Below are 22,998 nucleotides of genomic sequence, written 5' to 3'. Positions count from 1 at the left end.
TCTTGTGTTGGAGTGAATTCTCACTTGGCCAAAATGACCAAATCTCTCCTTATTTTACTTAAAACCTATGTCCTTCAGTAATTAACTCTCTGTCACTGGAAGTGGTTTCTCCATATTTACCCTATCAAAACTTTGTCATTTTGAAACTCTAATAAATCTACCTGAACCTTCTCCAAAGAGAACAAACTCAGTTTCTCCTCAACTCCCATGCAAGAGAAATCCCTCATCCCTGGATCCATTGCAGTAATTATTTATTTCCCTGTGCTGGCTCACCTAAGCACAGTTCAAAAAGGCTCAAAAAGTCACGGGTGAACTGCTGACATCAGCAACCGGGAGGGCTCTGACTGCGGGCGAACTGCAGTCCAGAAGGTGATGTCAATTCCGCCCCGCGGCATGTGGGGGTTCCTGGGAGGAATGTAAAAAATGCACCTGTGTGTGAACAAGTAAACAGTTTTCTAACTGGATGCCACTTGAGTCAAACCTCTTCTATCTCTTGCTGCGACACAGCACGACTACACCCCCCTCCCCCAAAACCTTAGCATCCTTGCAAAATATATATTTTATTTATCACCTATACATAGTGAGTGAGTGAAATTTGCTTTGATGACTGATACAAATTTTTAAAATTTAGACATAGAGCACAGTAACAGGCCATTTCGGCCCATGAATCTGTGCCACCCAATTAACCTATTACCCAGAACGTTTCGAACAGAGGGAGGAAACAGGAGCCCTCAGGGGAAAACCCACACAGACACAGGGAGAAAGTACCAACTCCTTACAGACAGCATGGGATTCAAACCCTGGTCCCAATCACTGGCATTGGAACAGCGTAGTGCTAACCACTACGTTAACCATGCCGCCATGTGTGAGTGTGTCTGCCTCAGGTTCACCCACCTCCTGACATTCAGTTTCATTAAAGTCTGTGAAAATTAGGTCGAGTACAACCAGTAACAGAAACTTGCACCGTGCATGTGCAGTAACAACCAAAGATAAATTTCTTCCTCACAGATATTTTACTCCAAGTAACGGTGAATGTTCTTGACTGAATCAGAAATCAGTTATCAAATCACAGAGATGCAAAAGACTGCAGATACTGTAATCTACAGCATAAAATCAGCTGCAAGAGGAACTGAATGAATCAATGAAGTTTATTGTCATTTACATGTGTACAATGTAGAGACACAATGGAAATCTTACTTGTTGCAGCTGCCCAGGTACATAAAACACAGCACATAAAAAGAGAAAAAGATAACAATATAAAATAATGAAAACAAAAAATATATTAATATTACAAATATGCAGGTGGTGCTAAAGTCGTGTATGACTTAGGTTGCATCAGAAAGTTCCTGGTAGCTCAGTGGATCAGGCCACATCTATGGGGACTAGGCAAAACTCACCCATATTTAATATCAGTCACCTAAGACAAATTTCACTTCAGATGACGGGTGTTAACCTGAATCATTGCCTGTCCACTTTCTCCCACAAATGCTGCCTGAACTGCTGAGTTCTTCGAATAACTTGTTAACACATATGGAGGATATTCAACACACGGAGTCTTTGCTACTAGCAGAACAATCCAGTGAGTTCCATTCAGCTACTCTTTTCCCATAACCCACCGTTATTTTTCTTAGACAAAGGGGGATGGTTAATGATGCACCATCAATGACTCCAAAAGACTGAAATTGAGCAAAACTGATAGGCTTCTATTTGCAGTAAAATGATGGAACATTCCTGCTGGTCGACTGTCCCGAGCTGAGGAGGGGGCTGAGGGACAATCACCATTATTCAAGAGTCAGTGGGAGGAGCCACTGTCTGGGTGTGCCCAGACAGATAAATATAAACATACAGTGGTTTACCACATTCACCCCTTGATTTTAAAAAGAGTCCAGTGGGGTGAAGTGTTGATGATACAATTATAAATTAAGTCTTTAGGACTGTTTGATTTTCCACTGTGACCGTGTGATATCGGTTGTGATTGCGGTGCAGTGATAGGGTCTTGGACAGTCTTAGGCACCTGTATGTAGTCATCGGCGTTGAGTTGCTGGGTGCTCGGCGATGAGTCTGGTGTGTCATTTGTTGGGGCTGAGGTAACGTGTCATTACCCGAGTGTATCGTGAATGGTGAGGGGTGTGGGATGATCAGTGGAGGTTTGCAGAGTCCCTGAGGGAGCCAGGTCCCTAATGGAGACAGTGCCCTCATGCCCATTGGGATATGTCACATAGCTGTATTGGGAGGGGAGTTGGCACGGAGGAGGTGGACTTGTGATTCCTCACGTTTCCAGAATAGGACGGCCCTGGGTTCATCAGCCTTGCTGGCAGTTTGGTCTCTGTCGCCAATTTCCTGGGAAAGGATAACATCCGTTCATGCGGTATGGCATTGGTCACCTGATGGAGTGGAACACCTCAGAAAGGACCATTTGCCAGCAGGAGACTGGGAGGCCCCTAGACTGCAGGGCTAGCTTTCTCCCTTTCCACCTGCCCATTCCCCTGGGGGTTGTAGCTGGTGGTCCTACTCTTGGTGATGCCTCTGGCCAGCAGTATTGGGACAACTCATCACTCATAAATGAGGGCCCGGTCAGTATGAATATAGTTAGGGTAGCCAAACAGAGTGAAGAGATTGCGTAGGGCCTTAATGACTGTGGCAGCTGTCATGTCAGGGCAGGGGATGGCAAATGGGAAACATGAGTACTCATCAATGACATTGAGGAAGTACATAGACATTGCAGTCAGAGGAGGGGAGGGGTCCTTTGAAATCGACACTTAGTCGTTCAAAGGGGTGGGTGGCCTTTATCAACTGTGCTCTGTCTGGCTGGTAGAAGTGTGGTTTACACTCTCGCACAGACCTAGCATTTTTTGGTCATTGACCTGATCTCTTTGACGGAGTTTGAGTGCTTTGATGAAGTGAAAGAACCTGGTGACTCCAAGGTGGCAGAGATCATTGTGAAGGGCTTATAAGTGGTCAATTTGTGCGCTGGCACAGATTCTGCAGGATAGAGCATCTGGGAGCTCATTGGGCTTCCCAGGCTGGTACAAGATATTGTAATTGTAGATGGAAACTTCAATTCTCCACCTCAATATCTTGTCATTCTTGATTTTACCTCGCTGCTGGTTATTGAATACAAATACAACTGCACGTTGGTCAGTCAGCAAGGTAAATAGTATTCCAGCGAGGAAGTGTCTCCAGAGCTGTACTGCCCTGACAATGGCTTGGGCCTCCTTCTCGACAGAGGAGTATCACATTTCAGGGGCCTAAAAGGTGCGGGAAAACAAAGCGACTGGTCTGTCCACCTGATTAAGGGTGGTGGCCAGAGCAAAGTCTGACGCATCGCTCTCCACCTGGAACAAGATGGATTCATCCGCAGCATGCATTGTGATCTTGACAATGTCTGCCTTGGTGCGGCTAAAGATTGCATGGGCCTCAGGCGTTAGGGGAAAAGAGTTGAATTTAACAAGGGGGTGGGCATTGTCAGTATAGTTGGGGACCCATTGGGTATAGTAAAAGAAAAAGCCTATGCACCTTTTCAGGGCCTTAAGGCTGTGGGGAAGGGGGAGTTCCAAAAGCAGGTGCCTGCAGTCAGGGTTGGGACCAATGACTCCGTTCTCAATGATGAAGCCAAAATGGCAAGGCAGGTTGTGTGAAATACGTGTTTAGCCTTATTGTACGTGAGGTTAAGGAGTTTGGTGGTGTGGAGGTCGTGATCCTGCAGGTCATGGCCGCAGATGGTGATATAGGAATGTGATCTGAAGCTTGTACTGATCTACCATGCAGTCCATTTCCCGCTGGAAGACTGAGACCCCATTGATGATGGCGAAGAGGGCTTTCAGGAAATTATAGATGTAGCCATCCGCCTCAAACCCAGTACATTGGCGGTCCTCCGGGCAGGTGGGGAGCTGATTGTATGCTGATTTTAGGTCGATGGTAGAGAAGACCCGATATTATGCGATTTGATTCACCATATTGGTTATACAAGGAAGGGGTGTATGTCCATTTATGGTCCCTAATAATGGTCTGACTGTTGACTATGACCATCCTGAATTTCTCCCTATTCCTCACTACCACCAATTGTGCTCTCCAAGGACTGGTGCTGGCCTCAATGTTGCCCTTGTTGAGCAGTCACTGCACCTCCGCCTGAATAAAGGCCTTGACCCCATCACTGTACCACCTACTTTTGGTGGCGATGGGTTTACAGTCCAGGGGTGAGGTTGGCTATAAGCAATGGAGGGTGCAGAGTTTGCAGGTTGAGTGCAATGGGCAATCAGGTTGTTGACTCTGTGCGGTGTGGGAGGAAGCTGAAGGGTAGGTGGAGCGCGATAGATGATTTAAAAACTGCTGGTTGCAGACAATGAAGGGTAGATGGGGCCCCTCATACTCCATCATCTCGCTTTTAAGGTGACATTGAAAGTCAAGTCCCAGTAGCACGGCAGCGCAGAATTTTTGTAATCTGTGCTCCGCACGGTCAGAGTCACTACACAGTAGCCACAGACATCTGTCGTATGTGACCCGAGGCAAAGGAGATTTTTTGGCCTACTGGCCTGACCATGAGGGAGTAGCGCTGCACCATGTTGGGGTGGATGACTCTCCATTCTCCCGCTATCAAAGCAGGCAACTTGTCTTGTGGTCGTTTACCTGAATGTCCATCATTGATCTGAAGAGTTGATGAGGAATGCTCTGGTCGAGTGTGATGGAAGCCAGGGTCACTTGTTGCTTGTTATTGCGTTGGAGAGTTAAAGTGTTGAGTCGGGAGGTGATGGCATCCAAGATGGCAGCCCCCACAGCCAGCAGGCAGCACTGCTGGATCTCAAAGATGATGCCCAAGATAGCGGCCCCCATGACTTGTACGAGGCACTGCCAGGTCTCCAAGATGGCAGCCCCCACAATTCACACGTGGCACTGCTAGTTCCCAGGGATGATTGCCCCCATGGCCTGCACACAGTGCTGCTAGAAAGGGGTGGTTTTGATCTGCACTCCTTAGTGTAGTCCCCTTTCTTCCTGCAGCTGGAGAAAACCATGTCTTTCACTGGGTAGCGTTTCCACGGGTGCTTGCCCAGGCCGCAAAAGTAGCCTTCTGTATGTATATGCTCATGGAGTACAGTGGCCATGGTCGGGTCGCTGCTGGGACATGGCGGTAGCGGTGTTAGGTGTTCACAGAGTACGGCCGCCATGGTCAGCTCACTGGTAGGACAGTACAGTGGCAGTGCATCCCAAGTTGATACCCAGGGTAACCATGAGGTGGTTATGTTGTCGGTTGAGTAGGCCTCCATGTTCTGAAGGACCGCCTCCAGTGAGCCTGCCAATTCGACCACCCTCCACAAACTGAGCTCAACTTGCTCTACCAGTCTCTGGCGGATGTAATTCGACCTGATGGCTGTGACATAGGCATCTCTAATCAGGTCCTCCATCTACTCTGTGGCTATCATGACCTTGCATTCGCAGGCCCAACCAATAAATCGCAGGGCCTGGAGGTACTCGGTGTTCAATTCCTAGGGTCACTGCTTTTGAGTCACCAGGAGGTGTCTGGCATAGACCTCATTGACCTTTTTCAGGTCTGCCTTTCAATATGTCCATTGCCTCTGGATACCACGCATCGTCCCTGATCATTGAGTATACCAGGGTCCTGGCTTGCAAGTGCAGTACCTGTAGTTTGTCATTCTCCGACCGAACGATGGCTGAAGATGTTTGCAGAAACACTTCAAAATAGCACAGCCAGAGTTCAAAGTTGATAGAGGCCTCAGGTGATTGAGGGTCAATTTCCAGCTTCTCTGGTTTCAGGATCTGCTCCATAGTCAAGACTATTGAGAATAAAATTGATGTACCATCAATGACTCCAAAAGAGTGAAGTTGAGCAAATCTGATAGGCTTTTATTCACAATAGAATTAAGACACATCACTGCTGGTCGACTGTCCCGAACTGAGGAGGGAAATGTGGAACAGTCACCTTTATTCAGTCAGCCAATAGGCATGCCCAGACAGATAAAATATATACATACAGTGGTTTACCCCAGTTAATAGTTTTTTTTAGTCCCTTGAATACTGTTCTTTATGAGTTCCAAAGGAATAGGTACTCAGCCCCCTGGTTTAAGCCTACATATTAATGATTTTGACTTAAATTTAGAGGATATAAGAAAGTTTTTGGAGACAGGTTTCAAAAATGGGCTTTGTATTTGAGTATGAGGATGGAAGTTTTGGACATCAGAAAGATTTAGTTTAAATTTAGACCTACAGCACAGTAACAGCCCTTTCAGCCCACAAGCCCGTGCCACCCAATTTACACCACCCCAGTACGTTTTTTTGAAGGATGGGAGGAAACCAGAGCACTCGGAGGAAACCCATGCAGACATGGGGAGAATATACAAACTCCTTACAGACAGCATGGGATTCAAACCCCGGTCCCAACAGTTGGTGCTGTAACAGCGTTGTACAAACTGCTATGCTAACCATGCTGTCCTATTTGGATAGTCGAAGAATTAGAGTGACACATGGAATTCAATCAAGAGAAGTGAGAGGTATTGCATTTTGGGAGATTCCATAGGGCAAGGGAATGCACAATAAACAGAGGTTCAAAAGTTGAAGAATGTAAGATCAATGAGGTTTTACTAGAACTGTATGCATCGGACTGGTCAGCCACAAACGAGCCTGCAGCTGACGTGGACTTTTTACCCCCTCCATAAATCTTCGTCCGCGAAGCCAAGCCAAAGAAGATGCAACAAGAATTAAGAAATAGTTTGAGAACTATTGTAAAGTTCTAGGTGCCATATTCCAGCAAAGATGTGATTTCATGGAGATTAACAATGTCATGGCCAAGGCTTGAAAAATTTAGCTATGAGGAAAGATAGGGAGTAGACAGTGAACAGAGAAGGCTGAGAGGAGTTCATTGATGTGTATGAAATAATGAGGTCCCACACAGTATAAATAAGTCCTATTTCCTAAGCAGAGAAGTGAAAAGCAAAGGTAATTAATTTAAAGTAATGAGTAGAGGAAAAATATGTTCACCAAAGGGTTGGTAGAGTTCTGGAATTGCTGTCTGAAAGGACAATAGAGGCAGAAAACCTCATCATTTAAAAATGTATTTGGATGTGTACTTGACAAGTTGTGACTTGAAGAGAAACAGTTAGTGCTGTGTACCCTCACTCCATTATCCACCGATTACCTCCTGCCTTTGGGCCTGTGCTCCTCTCCCTGCCCCTCCCCACCACCATTTTGATCGGGCGCCTGCTCATTTTGCTCATACCTTGATGAAGGGCTCAAGCCTGAAACAACCCTTGTTTGTTGTATTTGTCAATTCATTAGAAAAGCACCTGGGCTGTATTAATCTATATTATGATCAGTGAATGTTGTGACTTCCGAGGAGTGGAATGTAATATGGAGGATCACGTGTGTCACGTGACCCTAATGGCAGGTACCTAGTTGAAAATCACCTCACCTGCCAATCAAGGTCAAGCTCCGCCAACAGGTGAGTGCCTACCGAGTTATTGGCCCTGCATCAGACTCTCCGGCTGATGGCACTATAAAGCCCACCACATGTGGATCATCTTTTCTTCTTCCCCTGGGACAAAGCCTAGCTCCACTCCAGGTTTGTAATCGTGGGTGACACTGGAAAGTCATTGGTAAGGCATGCATTGACAAACAGTTGGGAGCTGTTGTATTGTGTGTTTAGAAATCACTGCCCCTAGTTTAGTTTAATTAAGAGGCATGCCTGCATTGCATCAGGGGTGGTGGGCATCGTATTTTATTACTTGATTTTAAAGCTATCTCTCCTCGAGTGGTTGTGAATATCAGATAGCTGTTGCGTCTGATGCAAGGGTGCATACAATCTGGCAAAAAAGAGAGAGTGTCTCTTTTATCCCTATTGCAACTTACCCACCCACATGTGTAAATAAAGGTCACTATTTAACTAACCTATGTTCAGACTCGCTGCTCTTGGGACCCACTGAATGTGTCTTTCCACACACAATTCCCTGACTGTTTCCACTTTTCTTTGTCCACATTCCCCCTCCTCCATCAGCAAATATCCTAACATGACTCTGGTCTCCTTTTTTCCACAATTCCCTTTCATCTTGACTGTCTCTGCCAGCCTGACCATCCCACTTTCAATGCTGAATCCATACCATAAAGCTGATTTTTACTTTAACCTAGTTATGCGTTCATGTTTTTTAAAATCATGGTTTGCTGAAGAAGATTAAAAGCATTGTTCAGAGAAGGTAAAGTAATCCAGCCATAAAAAGACGATCTGTGATATAGCCTTCCAGACTGTTTATATAAAATGCCAGACCCAGTTCCAGAATACTTTAATCAAAGTAGTTCAGCAAATATCTACCACAGGATGTCTCTTAAGTACAAGGCAGGTACATTGCAATGCATAAAAGTAGTAGAAAAACTCAGCAGGGCATGCAGCATCTTTTGAAAATAAAGGGTAACCGATACTTCAGGCCTGAGCCCTTCGTGAAGGCATGAGAAAAAAGCCATCAGACGCTTGAATAAAAAGGTGTGGGGAAAGAGGGGAGGAGAGAGAAAGGGGCATGGCGTTGAGCACAGGCTAACACATAAGAGATTCCCATGGTCAGAGTGATGACATAGATCCATTCCAATCTGCCTACTGCAGCAACAGGTCTATGGCAGATGCCATCTCGATGGCTCTATACAAAACTCTGGAACACCTGGACAGCAAAGGCACATGCATCAGGATGTTCTTGGCTGACTACAGTTTGGCATTTAACACCATCATCCCCTCAAAATTGTTCAGCAAACTCCAAAATGTTGGCCTCAATACCCCATTGTATAATTATATCATGGATTTCCTCACTTCCAGATCACAATCAGTACAGATTGGTAAGAACATCTCCTCCACAATCCCCGTCAGCATCAGAGCTTCACTTAGCTCCTTGCTCTACTCTCTTAACATCTATGACTTTGTAGCTTGGTGCAACAACATCACCATTTACAAATATGCTGACGATACCACCGTAGTTGGCTGTATAAAAAGAGCTAACAGGAGGAAAATTGAAAACTTGGCTGAATGGTACACTAACAACAACCTCTTGCTCAATGTCACCAAGATCAAGGAGCTAATTGTAGACTTTAGGAAAGGAAAACCAGAGGTGTACGATCAAAGGTGGAGAGGGTGAGTAATTTTAAATTCTTAGGAGTCACTATCTCAGACCCAACACACTAACGTCATTGTGAAGAAAGCTCGTCAGCACCTCTACTTCCTCAATGGTTTTCAGAGGTTTGGTATGACATCAGAAATCTTGGCAAATTTCTACAGATGTATAGTGGAACATTTGATGGATGGAGAGACATGATCACCCACGCCAAATGGTGAGGCGCCTAAACGAACGTAGTGGAAAGTGTACTGACCAGCTGCCTGGTATAGGGAGCACCAATACTTCTAAGTGGAAAGCCCTGCAAAAGGTAGTGGACACAGCCCTGTACATCACAGGCAAAACTCTCCTCACCATCAAGAACGTGCCAGGAATGCTGCCATCAGAGAGCAGCAGTAATCATCAAGAATCCACACCATCCGGGACATGGTCTGTTCTTGCTACTGCATCAGGAAAGAGGTAGAGGTGCTGCAAGATTTGTACCAGCATGTTCAGGAATAGTTGCTAATCTCCACCATCAGACTCATAAACAAGACCCAAACAGAGACTCATTACAGGACTCTTAATTTGCACATGATTACTTATTGAATTTTTTCCTCTGTATTTGCAGTCAGTTTGTTTGCATTTCTTTCTTTAAGCACATTTTACACTGCCTGGCTCACAGGAAAAATAATCTTAGGGTTGTATAAAGTGTCACATATGTATTCTGACAAATTTAATATAGGTGGGAGGGTGGAAGAGAAAAAAGCTGAGGTGATAGGGGAGGGGATAGCTCTCTTAATGGAGGGATGGGAAGGGAGAGGGGAGCTGGAGGAGAGGATACAGAGGGATAGGGAAGAGAGAGACTTGGGGGAGGGGGTTTAACAAAAATTGGAGAAATCGATGTTAATGCCCTCTGGTTGGAGAGACCCCCCCCCCCCCCCCCATTCTGCTTGGAGACCTCCCCCAGATGGCATATTAGGTGTTGTTCCTCCAATTTTCAGTAACCTTGGTTTGGCAGTGCACAAAGCCATCGATAGATATGTCGGTGTAGGAATTGTGTGGAAAATTAAAATGGCTTGCCACTGAGAGTTTCCTGTTATTGCAGCCAACAGATTGAAGGTGCTGAATAAAACAATATCCCAGTCTGCGTCCAGTTTCTCTGAGGTAGAGGCGGCCACAATGGGAGCACCACAAGTTAAGTCCTGCTTCACTTGGAAGGACTATTTAGAGCTCTGAATGTTAGTGAGGAAGGAGGTCTGGACGCAAGTGTAGGATTGCTTGCAATCACAGGTACCAAGGGGGCGATAAGGGGAAAGGAACTCCTGGAGGAAGCGATCCCTGCAGAAAGTGGAGAGGGAAAGATGTATCTGGTGGTAGGATCACATTGTAGGTGGCAGAAATTGCAGAGGATAATATGGTGGATGGAGGCTGGTGGTTGGTAGATGAGGTCAAGAGGAATCCTGTCCTTGCAGCATCTCGGTGAGGAGAGTGCCAGGGCAGATGTGTGAGAAATAGATGAGAAGTGTGTAAGGGCTGAGTTGATGGCAGTGGAGCGGAAGCCACATTTTTTGAAAGCGGACATCTTTAACGTTCTGGAATGGAAGACCTCATCCTGGGAGCAGATACAAAGGAGGCAGAGGAATTGAGAGAAAGAACTAGTGTGTGAAGAAATGTAGTCAAATTAACTGTTGAAGTTGGTAAGTTCATAGAAAATAACTGTAGAGGGTGTCTCCCAAGATGGAGCCAGAGAGATCGAGCAAATGGAGTGTTGCCAGAAATGAACCGTTTAGTTGAGGTCTGGGTGAAAGTTAGCAGCAAAGTGGATAAAGTTGACGAGCTCATCATTGGTGCACCGATGTTGTAATTGATGTAGTAGGGGAAGGGTTGAGGTGCCTTGCCTGTGTACGTTATAACATCGATTGCTTCACATAGCCAACAAAAAGGCAGGCTTAGCGGGGACCTATCCGGGTACTATGGCTACCCCTTTGACTTAGAGAAAGGGGAATGAGTCAAAGGAGAAGTTATTGAGGGTAAGGACAAGCTGTAGGAGGCTGGTGGTGGAGGAGAACTAGTTAGATCCGTTATTGAAAAAATAATGAAGTGCTTTGAGACTTTCACTATGGAAGATGGGGGTGTATAGAGATTGGTTATCCATGGTAAAAATGAGATGGTCATGTCCAGGGAACTGGAAGTTGTTGAAATGATAGGAGGGTATGTGAGGTATCGCAGGTATTGACAGGCAGGAGTACTGATCTTGTTAAATGACATCAAGACCACTCTTAACTGCAAATCCTGCAGGCTTAATGATTAATAGCATAGTTTAGTAAAACTGGTACAGCAACTGAAAGACTAACTACAATAAAGAAAATGGCTAGCAATCAAATGATATTCAGAAAACACCTCACTGAGAAATTGCTGATTATTACATGCTAATCACAAGACCATGGCACCTAGAGATGTTGGTTATAAGACTAAGAATACCTAACCCCATGAGGGTATTTTCATTTATAAAAAAAAGCAAATTGGAAATAAACACAGAATAGGCTGCACACTTTTAGTGGACTAAATAAACATGCCCGAGAAATCTGATGATTTCAAACCTGTGCAGAAATATGCAGAATTTATAGACCACCTCTACAGTCCTGTGATACAGGAAATGGGCACCCAGTGATGTCCATATTGTGACAGTCACAAACAAGTTTGTTATACAGATGGTGTTTGAGGGATAAATATTGGCCACGATGCCAGGACGTTCCTCTCTGCTCTGCTTTCAAACAATGCCATTGTTGTGATGACCAGAGAAAGTGGGCAAAAATGAGTAAAAGAAGGGTGAGAGGAGGCTCGTGTACAGGGTAAACACTAGCATGGCCTTCCTGTGCAGACAAGCCTGTCACTGTGCTTCTTTAGATTTGCGACACCAGTGTGCTGATGACACAAAGATCAGTGGCGTTGCAAGCTGCGCCAATTGAAGAGGTATTGGGCAGCAGAGTGGCAGAACCAGTACTACACACAGTGCCAGTGACCTGGGTTTAATCCTGCCCTCTGATGCTATCTGTGTGGAGTTTCAACATTCTTCCTCAGACATGAGGGGTTCTTCTAAGTGCTGCAACTTCCTCCCACCACCCACATGGGGGTTGGTAACTTTAATGACACATATATATTGTACAACGTACATGTGAAATTCTTCCCTGCTGCAGCCGATCAGGTACTTCATTCAAAAAAAACAGTATACATTAAATTAAGATTTAAAAAAATACAAAAGATGTGTAAATGAATGGCAAAATTTCTGTGGGGGAGAGAGGGTTGGAGTTGAAATAATGGGGGGAATTTAAAAAATGGGATTGAAGGAAGATTAGTTTTATGGATGGTTAATGGTCAGCGTATACTTGAGGGCCAAAGGACCAGTTTCTGTGTTGTACAATTAAGCAAATAGCAAAAGCTGACAATTTAATCGTGGGCAAATCAGAGGTCATTACCTTCAGACCTAAAAACTGCTGCAAAGGGAAGCAGAAAGTGAGAATTCTTCCACAAACATTCATTTTAAATCCAAGATTGATCGGTCTAAAGGGATAAGGTTTAGCTACCATCTCAGTGAGGGGCAGATAGACCCGAGAGACTTAATGCTCACTCAGGCCCGACCTTACACAAATATGCACATCCCTGTTGCTAATGTTTCTGAATATTTTCTTTATTTTACTGTAGCTATCTGCACAGAGATTTATGTTAGCATGTAACTATAATCAAGAGCAAACAATGCTGAAGTGGCCAGGTGTTCAGAGTAATGGAGCATGTACACAGCAGGAGAGTCCACAGCCTATCCTGTGCTCAGACATTGCTTAAGTTTGTGTTCAGTTCAATATACATTTGATGGAATGTGGATAGAATTCTGTTTCACTTCCCACAATGCATCCCTCAACAGACCAGTTCCCCTCTCCCCACCCAGCACCATGACTATTTCAACATACATGCACAACTGGCTCGAGGGGGACTTGTGACTTTGAATGTTGGAGTATAAATTTTTAAAAATTTAATTTTAGACATACAGCACAGTAACAGGCCATTTTGGGCCATGAGCCCATGAACCCCAATTTATACCCAATTAACTTACACCCCCAGTATGTTTCAAATGGTGGGAGGAACCCAGAGCCCCTGGGGAAAACCCATGCAGACACTGGGAGAACATACAAACTCCTTACTGACAGCGTGGGATTGGAACCCAGTCCTGATCGCTGGCGCTGTAACAGCATTTCGCTAACCTCTATGCCAACCATGCTGCCCGTATAGTATGTCTTGGGTTATTCGGGTACTCATTGACTTAAGTGAATGTGGTTCATTCTACACCAGAACCTAAAGGTGGCCCTGCCTTAGTGTCTGAGTAGAAAGACTAATCTGAGGCAGCTCCAACTACATGGATGTATTCCAGGTAGACAGTCCACACATAGAGTATTTTACAAAGCCTGCATGGTAGCCACATCTCTCCAGGCTGGTAATCATTGCACTTAAACAGATAAACAGAATGATTGCAGGTGCTTGAATCTTGAGTAAATGAGCTACTGGGGGAAATTAGTGGGTCAGATAGCATCCATGGGTAGAAATGGTCAAGCGGTGTTTCAGGCAGGACCCTTTAATGAGACTAAAGTAAAAGGAAGATGATATTTAGGATATTGGATTGAAGGTGCGAGAGTTTTTTTTTTAATGTTAAATTTTTTATTTTTCACTCCATAAATCACATTAGCCATGATATACACTTTTTCTTTTTCACACATATACAGTGACTTTTTCTCCCCACCCCCCCGCTCCCTCCTCCCAAGCCACCCCCCCACCCCCCCCCCCCCTCATCCATTTTAGGTATACAATCTAGGTTGCATTAAACCCGTCAGACAATGTTGTCATTCAACAAAAATACACCAGAAATTCTACTGAGTCCATTCTTTTCTTTCCTTCTCCTTCCATCAACTTAGGTAATGTTTGTCCCCGGTAGGTTTTCGCTATTGTATTTAATGTAAGGCTCCCATATTTGTTCGAATATTTCAATATTATTTCTTAAACTATATGTTATTTTTTCTAATGGAATACATTTATTCATTTCTATATACCATTGTTGTATTTTCAAATTATCTTCCAATTTCCAGGTTGACATAATACATTTTTTTGCTAAGGCCAGGGCTATCTTAACAAATCTTTTTTGTGCATCCTCCAAATCAATTCCAAATTCTTTGTTTTTTATGTTACTTAGGAGAAAGATCTCTGGATTCTTTGGTATATTGTTTTCTGTTATTTTATTTAATATCTGATTGAGATCTTCCCAAAATTTTTCTACTCTCTCACATGTCCAGATTGCATGAATTGTTGTTCCCATTTCTTTTTTACATCGAAAACATCTATCAGATACTGTTGGGTCCCATTTATTTAACTTTTGAGGTGTAATGTAGTCTGTGTAACCAATTATATTGTATCATACGTAGCCTCGTATTTATTGTATTTCTCATCGTTCCAGAACATAAATTCTCCCATGTTTCCTTTTTTATCTTTATATTTAAATCTTGTTCCCATTTTTGTTTAGTTTTACCATTTGTTTCCTCATTCTCCTTTTCTTGCAGTTTAATATACATATTTGTTATAAATCTTTTGATTAACATTGTATCTGTAATCACATATTCAAGGTTACTTCCCTCTGGCAACCTCAAATTGCTTCCTAATTTATCCTTCAAGTAGGATCTCAGTTGGTAATATGCCAGCATTGTATCTCCAGTTATATTGTACTTATCTCTCATTTGTTCAAAGGATAAGAATCTACTTCCTGAAAAACAATTTTCTATTCTTTTAATCCCTTTTTTTTCCCCATTCTCTAAAGGAAAGGTTATCTATTGTAAAAGGGAGTAGCTTATTTTGCGTCAATATTAGTTTTGGTAATTGGTAATTTGTTTTATTTCTTTCTACATGAATCTTCTTCCAAATATTGAGGAGATGATGTAGTACTGGAGAAGTTCTATGTTGTACCAATTTTTCATCCCACTTATATAATATGTGTTCAGGTATCTTTTCCCCTATTTTATCTAATTCTAATCTCGTCCAGTCTGGTTTTTCCCTTGTTTGATAAAAGTTTGATAGGTATCTTAATTGTGCGGCTCTATAATAATTTTTAAAGTTTGGCAATTGTAAGCCTCCTTGTTTATACCATTCTGTTAATTTATCTAGTGCTATCCTCGGTTTCCCCCCTCTCCATAAAAATTTCCTTATTATTTTCTTTAACTCTTTGAAGAATTTTTCTGTCAGTTGTATTGGCAATGCCTGAAATAAGTACAATATCCTTGGAAAAATGTTCATTTTAATACAGTTTATCCTTCCTATTAGTGTTAGTGGTAGATCTTTCCAATGCTCTAAATCGTCCTGTAATTTTTTCATTAGTGGATTATAATTGAGTTTATATAATTGGCCTAGATTTTTGTTTATTTGTACACCTAGGTATCTTATTGCCTGCATTTGCCATCTGAATGGAGATTCCTTCTTAAATTTTGAGAAATCCGCATTATTCATAGGCATTGCTTCACTTTTATTTACGTTTATCTTGTAACCCGACACTTCTCCATATTCCTTCAATTTCTTACATAATTCTTTTATTGATAGTTCTGGTTCTGTTAAGTACACTATAACATCATCTGCAAATAGACTGATTTTATATTCCTTGTCTTTTATTTTTATTCCTTTTATATTATTATCTATTCTTATCAATTCTGCTAGTGGTTCTATAGCTAGCGCAAACAATAAAGGTGATAGTGGGCATCCCTGCCGCGTTGATACATGTCCATTTACTGTCGCTTTCGCTAACGGTCCCTTATATAATGCTTTAATCCAATTAATATACTTCTCCGGTAAACTGAATTTTTGCAATACTTTGAACAAATAATTCCATTCTATTCTGTCGAAGGCCTTCTCTGCGTCTAAAGCAACTGCTACTGCAGGTTTAAGTTAATAAATTTACAAATATTGTCTGTTGTGCGTCTTTTTTTGATAAATCCAGTTTGGTCTAAATTTACCATTTTCGGTACCTGTTCTGCTAATCTGTTTGCTAATAGTTTAGCTATTATCTTATAATCTGTGTTTAGCAAAGATATTGGTCTATATGACGCTGGTGAGAGTGGATCTTTCCCTTGTTTTAGTATTACTGTAATTATTGCTGTTTTACATGAATCTGGTAAGCTTTGTGTTTCATCAATCTGGTTGATTACATCCAGGAGGGGCGGAATTAATAAGTCTTTAAATGTTTTGTAGAATTCTATTGGAAATCCATCCTCCCCTGGTGTCTTATTGTTTGGTAATTTTTTTTATTATCTCTTGTATTTCTACTGTTCCAAATGGTTCTGTTAATTTATTTTGTTCCTCTATTTGTAGTTTTGGTAGTTCAATTTTAGTCATAAATTCATCTATTTTCCCTTCTTTCCCTTCGTTTTCAGTTCGGTATAATTGTTCATAGAATTCTCTAAAGTTTTCCTTAATTTCTTTTGGATTATATGTAATTTGTTTGTCTTTTTTCCTTGATGCCAATACCATTTTCTTAGCTTGTTCTGTCTTAAGCTGCCATGCTAGGATTTTGTGCGATTTTCACCTAGTTCATAATATTTCTGTTTTGTCTTCATTATATTCTTCTCTACCTTATATGTTTGTAGTGTTTCATATTTTATTTTTTTATCCGCCAATTCTCTTCTTTTAGTTGTATCTTCCTTCATTGCTAATTTTTTTTCTATATTTACTATTTCCCTTTCCAACTGCTCTGTTTCCTGATTATAGTCCTTCTTCATCTTGGTTACATAACTTATTATTTGCCCTCTAATGAATGCTTTCATTGCATCCCATAGTATAAACTTATCTTCCACTGATTCCGTATTTACTTCAAAATACATTTTTAATTGTTTTTCAATAAATTCTCTAAAATCCTGCCTTTTAAGTAACATGGGGTTTAATCTCCATCTATACATTCTTGGGGGGATGTCCTCTAGCTTTACTGTTAATATTAAGGGTGAATGGTCCGATAGTATTCTAGCTTTATATTCTGTTTTTCTTACTCTATCTTGCATACTAGCTGATAACAAAAATAGGTCTATTCTTGAGTATGTTTTATGTCTAGCCAAGTAGTATGAGTATTCCTTTTCTTTTGGGTTTTGTTTCCTCCATATATCCAAAAGTTTCATTTCTTGCATTGATTTAATTATAAATTTGGTTACTTTGTTATTTCTGTTAATTTTTTTCCCCGTTTTATCCATATTTGAATCCAAATTCAGGTTGGAATCCCCTCCTATTAGTATGTTCCCTTGCGTATTAGCTACCTTCAAAAAGATATCTTGCATAAACTTTTGATCTTCTTCGTTAGGTGAATATACATTAAGTAGATTCCAAAACTCCGAATATATCTGACATTTTATCATAACATATCTCCCTGCTGGATCTATTATTTCCTCTTCTATTTTAAATGGCACATTTTTACTAATTAATATAGCCACTCCTCTTGCTTTTGAATTATACGATGCTGCTGTTACATGTCCTACCCAATCTCTCTTTAATTTCTTGTGCCCCAATTCAGTTAAGTGTGTTTCTTGGATAAATGCTATATCAATTTTTTCCTTTTTCAGTAAATTTAGTAGTTTCTTCTTTTTAATTTGGTTATGTATTCCATTAATATTTAAAGTCATATAGTTCAGCGTAGCCATTTTATAGTTTATCTCCTCTTTCCGTTTTTCCATCATTACCTTTCCTCCTTTTCCATTTCTGTTTTCTTATTTTAAACTCTTTATAAGACAGCATTCCTACAACATCAAACATTTTCCTTATTCCCCTATTTATATCTTCTTTATCCCCAATCTCCCCTTCCCCTCCTGAGTTGTCATTTATCCCTTGTCGGACAACCACATCTCCCCTCTCCATTTGGGTTTGCGAATTCACTCGCAAGCGTCAACTGATTTTGCAGTGACCACTATTCCCCCCCACCCAGCCCCCCCCAGAAAAGATTTTGCTTTTCATATGTAACAAAGGTCACTCTTTTAATTCCCTCCTTATTCTCTCTATTCCATTACCTTCCCTTATTAATTCTTGTCTATACTATCTATATTTTCCTCTAAGTACAGATATATTCACGTATGCACATTGTATCTATTCACTCTTATACCTCTTTACCCACATACATATCAATCGTGATCATTTTTACTCTCATTACCCGTCTTCATCCCTCAGTCTATTTTTGTAATTGTTCTGCAAATTTTCGTGCTTCTTCTGGATCCGAGAATAGTCTGTTTTGTTGTCCTGGAATAAATATTTTCAATACCGCTGGATGCTTTAGTATAAATTTATACCCTTTCTTCCATAAAATCGCCTTTGCTGTATTGAACTCCTTTCTCTTCTTTAGGAGTTCAAAACTTATATCTGGATAAATGAAGATTTTTTGCCCTTTATACTCCAGTGGTTTGTTGCCCTCTCTTTCTTTTTCCATTGTCTTCTCCAGTACCTTTTCTCTTGTAGTATATCTTAGGAATTTTACTAAAATAGATCTTGGTTTTTGTTGTGGTTGTGGTTTAGAGGCCAATGCTCTATGTGCCCTTTCTATTTCCATTTCTTGCTGTAGTTCTGGACATCCTAGGGTCTTAGGGATCCAATCTTTTATAAACTCCCTCATATTCTTGCCTTGGGGAGCATGCAAGGGACTGTGGGTAGGATTGATCTCAGAAGGCGTGTCCAGCTGGCAGTAGCCAATCACATCATTACTGTGGTTTACCACATTTACCCCTCCTTTTTAAGAAGAATCCTGCAGGGTGAAAAAGACAAAGCAAATATATATACATAATTACAATTTAAGTCTGTCAGGGGGTCTCTGCCGCTGCAAACAACGTGGTAACTGCTAGTCGCAGATGTGGCGCCTTGAGCAGCCTGTGGGGTCGGTCTGTCGTCACCAGATACAGTTCACCAGGGGGAAGAGAGAGTGAAGGGATGAGGAAGTGTGGTGCTGGTGTACTGTGGGTGACAACAGTTGCTGGGGCTGGAGTGTGGTCATCAGCAGGTTCAGGGACCCCCAAGTTAGCAGTGGGGAAGATTGTCATTTGGTGGTCAAGAGTGGTCAGAGGGGCTCCTGATGGTGCCAAATCCCGGATCGAGAACGTGTCCTCGCACCCTTCAGGGAAGCCAACATTGGCAAACTGAGGGTTTGTGTGAAGGAGGTGGACACTCAACCAACAGGTCAGTCTTAGATTGCCTGGCATGCTTCCAAAGCAGAACTGGAACCAGGGAAGTCAGCAAGACAGGCAACGTAGTCCCTGTTGAAGACTTCCTAAGGAAAGGAAACGTGTTCATGAGGCATACTGTTAGTGGCCATAGGTAAAAGTAACCGTATAGAGTGGAGCCCATCTTGGAGGACCACTTGCCAGTGGGAAACAAGGAGGCCCTGTGACCTCAGTTCCAGGAGGATGGTTTTCCAGACCGTGGCATTCTCCCTTTCCACCTGCCCATTCCCTCTGGGATTGTAGCTTGTGGACCTGCTCGTGGCAATGCCCCTGGTCAGCAGGTACTGCTTTCGCACATAAATGAGGTCCCCCGATCACTGTGGGTGAAGCAGGGGTATCCAAAGATCATGAAGACATCGCAGAGGGCCTTGATGACTTAGCCGGGTGGTCATGTCCAGGCAGGGGATGGCAAAAGGAAAGCTTGGGTATTCGTCAATGATGATGAGGATATACACATTCCAATCTGAGGAAGGGAGAGGCCCCTTGAAGTTGATGCTCAGACGCTCGAAGGGCTATGTAGCTTTGATCAGGCGCACTTTGTCCAGGCAGTAGAAGTGCGGTTTGCACTCGGTGCAGACCTGGCAGTTTTTAGTCATTGTCCTGACTTCCTCAATGGAGTATGGTAGATTCTGGGCTTTAATGAAATGGAAGAACCTAGTCACTTTGGGATGGCAGAAGTTGTTCTGGAGGGTCTGCAATCTGTCCATTTGGACACTGGCACGTCCCATGGGATAGGGCTTCCAAGGGCTCATTATGTTTTCCAGGTCAGTATAGGATAGTGCAATTATAGGTGGACAGTTCGATTCTTGATTTTTCCTCTCTGCTTGTTGTTGAACATGAAGGTGACTGCCTGCTGGTCCGTAAGGAGGGTGAATCGTTTACCACCGAGGTAGTGCCTCCAGTGGTGTACTGCCTCCTCGATGGCCTGGGTCTTCTTTTTGACTGAGGAGTGGTGGATTTCAGGGCCTTGGAGGGTATGTGAAAAGGTGATAGGTCTACCCGCTTGGCTGAGTGTGGAAGCCATGGTGAAGTCGGATGCATAGCTCTCCATCTGAAATGACATGTGCAGCAGACCCAAGAAGATGGTGCCAACCAAGCGGTCCAAGATGGCAGCCCCCATGGCTTACATGACATCGCTGGTCCATAAAGAAAATGGCACTGATTGTGCTGTTCAGGGTGGTGACTGTCAGTACATGGCACTGCTAAGTTTCACGGGCGGTTTAGACTGGCAAACTTTCCTGCACCTCAAGCACACTACCTCCTTGACAGGACAGCCTTTCCTCGGGGCGATCATCCACCACAGCAACCGAGGTCAGGTCACTAGAGGGGTGTGATGATGCCTGCAACCAGTCATTCTCAGCGCAGGATAGTCCTATCCCAAGATGGTGGCCCCCTTGGCAGCCACAAGGTGGCTGAGTAGTCATCCGAGTTTTGGAGGGCCACCTCTAGCATCTCTGTTTGTTCAACCACCCTTTGCAGGTTGAGTACCTTCTGCTCCAGGAGATTCTGCCTTATGTATCCAGAGCGGATGCCCGCCACATAGGCGTCCCAGATAAGGTCCCCTCGTTCTGGGTGGTCGACATGGCTTTGCAATTGCATGCCCTGCAAAGGACCTGGAGGGGCTGTAAATATTTGGTGCTTGACTCACTGGGTCACTGCCTCCGGTGGCCAGGAGGTGCCTTCCGTAGATCTCGTTTACCCTTCTGCAGTACTGGCCCTTCAGGGTACTCATAGCCTCTGTATACAATTCTGCATTGTGAATCATTGGGAAGACCAGGGATCCATCGCGTGAGAAGAGGAGTTTCAGTCTGTCCTCGCCCTTGTTAACAGCATTTGCTGTCGCCGTCAGGAAGTCCTCAAAGTAGTGTAGCCAGAGTTCAAACGTGTTCGGACTGTCAGACGATTGAGGGACTATGTTGAGTTTAATGGGTTTCAGGTATTGGTTCATCTTTCTTGAAAAATTTAGTCAATAAAATTAATGCACCATCAATTACCACAGAAGACTGAGGTTGTGAAACCGATAGGCTTTTATTGACTATAGACTAGAGCAGCAGCCAGCCTCATCGACTGATCCTGGCAGAATGAATGGGGAGCATGCAATGGGTTGGTAGAATCGATCTCGGGAGGCGTGTCCAGCTGGGAGTAGCTAATCACAGCATTACTGTGGTTTACCACATGCAGCAAGTAAGAATTTTAGTGAAGAGAAAGATTAAGAAGAGGGTGGCAAGGTTAAAAAACAATGCAAGTAAATGTGTGTCCTTGGAGGTGGTTCCCAGAACTGTTTCCATTGGTTCAAAATGGTCTGACTGTTCAATTTGTCTCAGAGAAACATATGTTTCATTTCAAGGCAAACCGGTTATCTCAATGATTTTCCTTGCTTCACTGTAAAAAACACACTTCAAGTTTAGATCATATTTCTGTTTGTTATTCATTCCATTACAAACTGGCTACTGTAGCCAGATATTAAACAAAAATCCTCACACTTTGCTAGAAAATATTTTGATTGATAAAAAAAATTTCTTTTAAAAAAGTCTTATTCAGTGGAGATTGAAATCACCTTCACCCATAGTAGAGCACTTGCTAGTAATCGGTGTTGAACTTCAAGTGTGAACACCACTATATCACCTTAATGCAATGCAATGTGTCAATGGTCAGAGGGTCCTGGATGTCTGTGCAAAAGTCAATATGTAGCAAGCAATTAGGGCAGCAGATGCTATATGGCCTTTATTGAAATAGGATTTGAGTACAAGGGTAAAGACAACATATTGCAATTACTAGTGTAGGCTTGATCTTTTTAATGTAAAGTATGGTCCCCTTGTGATAGGAGAATTGCAGCAAAGGTTCACCAGATTGATTCCTGAGATTCTTGAGGAGAAATTAAGAAGATTGAGCCCATACCCTTTAGAATTCAGAATAGTAAGAGGTGATCTTCTTGAGTTCAACAGTCGATGCCCAGTGATATTTTCCTTGATTGAGAAGTTTCCAACCAGGAGTTATCCATTCAGTACTGAAATGAGAATTTTCCTCTCTGTAAAAGCTGTGATACTCAATGCTATATTCAAGATATATTTTTAGATATTAAGGGATATTATCAGGTTGGTACAGGGAAATGACGCTGCAGTAAAAAAACCTGACCAGTATGATGATCAGGACGGTCAGCTCCTGCTTCCTACGCACATGTGCTTAAAGCATAATCTGATGCGCTGATGAATGGAGCTGCTGTTTTCCTGAAGATGGACTGATTACAATTTAAACCACAACGGTATATTAAAGGAACATTGTCACCACCAACTGGCTAATGTAACACAAATAGCATTGCAAAGATGAAACTCAAGACAAAAACATCGTTAGAATGTTTGGCACCCATTGTCTTTGTATACCCAAAACCCTTTCACATTATTGGGGTCAAAACATTAGAATTAAAAGGGACAGCAGTTGTAGTTGGTAGCACCATCTCTCCAACTTGCTCCCACACCGAATCATATCACAGACAAACCTCGTTATTAATTGAACATTCCCACCCAATCAATTCTTCATGAATGCTTGAATGCCCAAAGTCTATTGATTTGATTTCCACCATGGATGTACTTAACAACTGAGATCAACAACCTCTGTGGGTAAAAAAAAAAACAAATATTCTCAACGCTTACCTT

General features: G+C 42.6%; 1 protein-coding gene across 1 annotated transcript in view; it reads right to left on the bottom strand.

Moving 5' to 3' along the window:
* Positions 1-22,998, bottom strand: part of LOC138737301 (uncharacterized) — a 302,978-nt gene that overhangs the window by 333 nt on the left and 279,647 nt on the right. Inside the window, 24 exon segments of the mRNA XM_069888055.1 lie at positions 315-429; positions 1,694-1,764; positions 1,957-2,160; positions 2,274-2,340; positions 2,865-2,982; positions 3,098-3,215; positions 3,288-3,416; positions 3,644-3,700; positions 3,762-3,901; positions 4,167-4,206; positions 4,627-4,845; positions 4,932-5,358; positions 5,579-5,789; positions 7,339-7,400; positions 7,516-7,590; positions 8,595-8,695; positions 10,375-10,692; positions 12,557-12,574; positions 18,944-19,339; positions 19,483-19,632; positions 19,882-20,198; positions 20,345-20,467; positions 20,604-20,738; positions 20,834-21,297. Coding sequence (XP_069744156.1) covers positions 315-429; positions 1,694-1,764; positions 1,957-2,160; positions 2,274-2,340; positions 2,865-2,982; positions 3,098-3,215; positions 3,288-3,416; positions 3,644-3,700; positions 3,762-3,901; positions 4,167-4,206; positions 4,627-4,845; positions 4,932-5,358; positions 5,579-5,789; positions 7,339-7,400; positions 7,516-7,590; positions 8,595-8,695; positions 10,375-10,692; positions 12,557-12,574; positions 18,944-19,339; positions 19,483-19,632; positions 19,882-20,198; positions 20,345-20,467; positions 20,604-20,738; positions 20,834-21,297 — 4,075 coding nt within the window.

The sequence above is a fragment of the Narcine bancroftii genome, chromosome 6 (genome assembly GCF_036971445.1).
Source record: "Narcine bancroftii isolate sNarBan1 chromosome 6, sNarBan1.hap1, whole genome shotgun sequence".
Taxonomy (NCBI): Eukaryota; Metazoa; Chordata; class Chondrichthyes; order Torpediniformes; family Narcinidae; genus Narcine; species Narcine bancroftii.
Note: the sequence above shows the minus strand (reverse complement) of the source record. Positions and strands in the feature narration are given on the sequence as shown.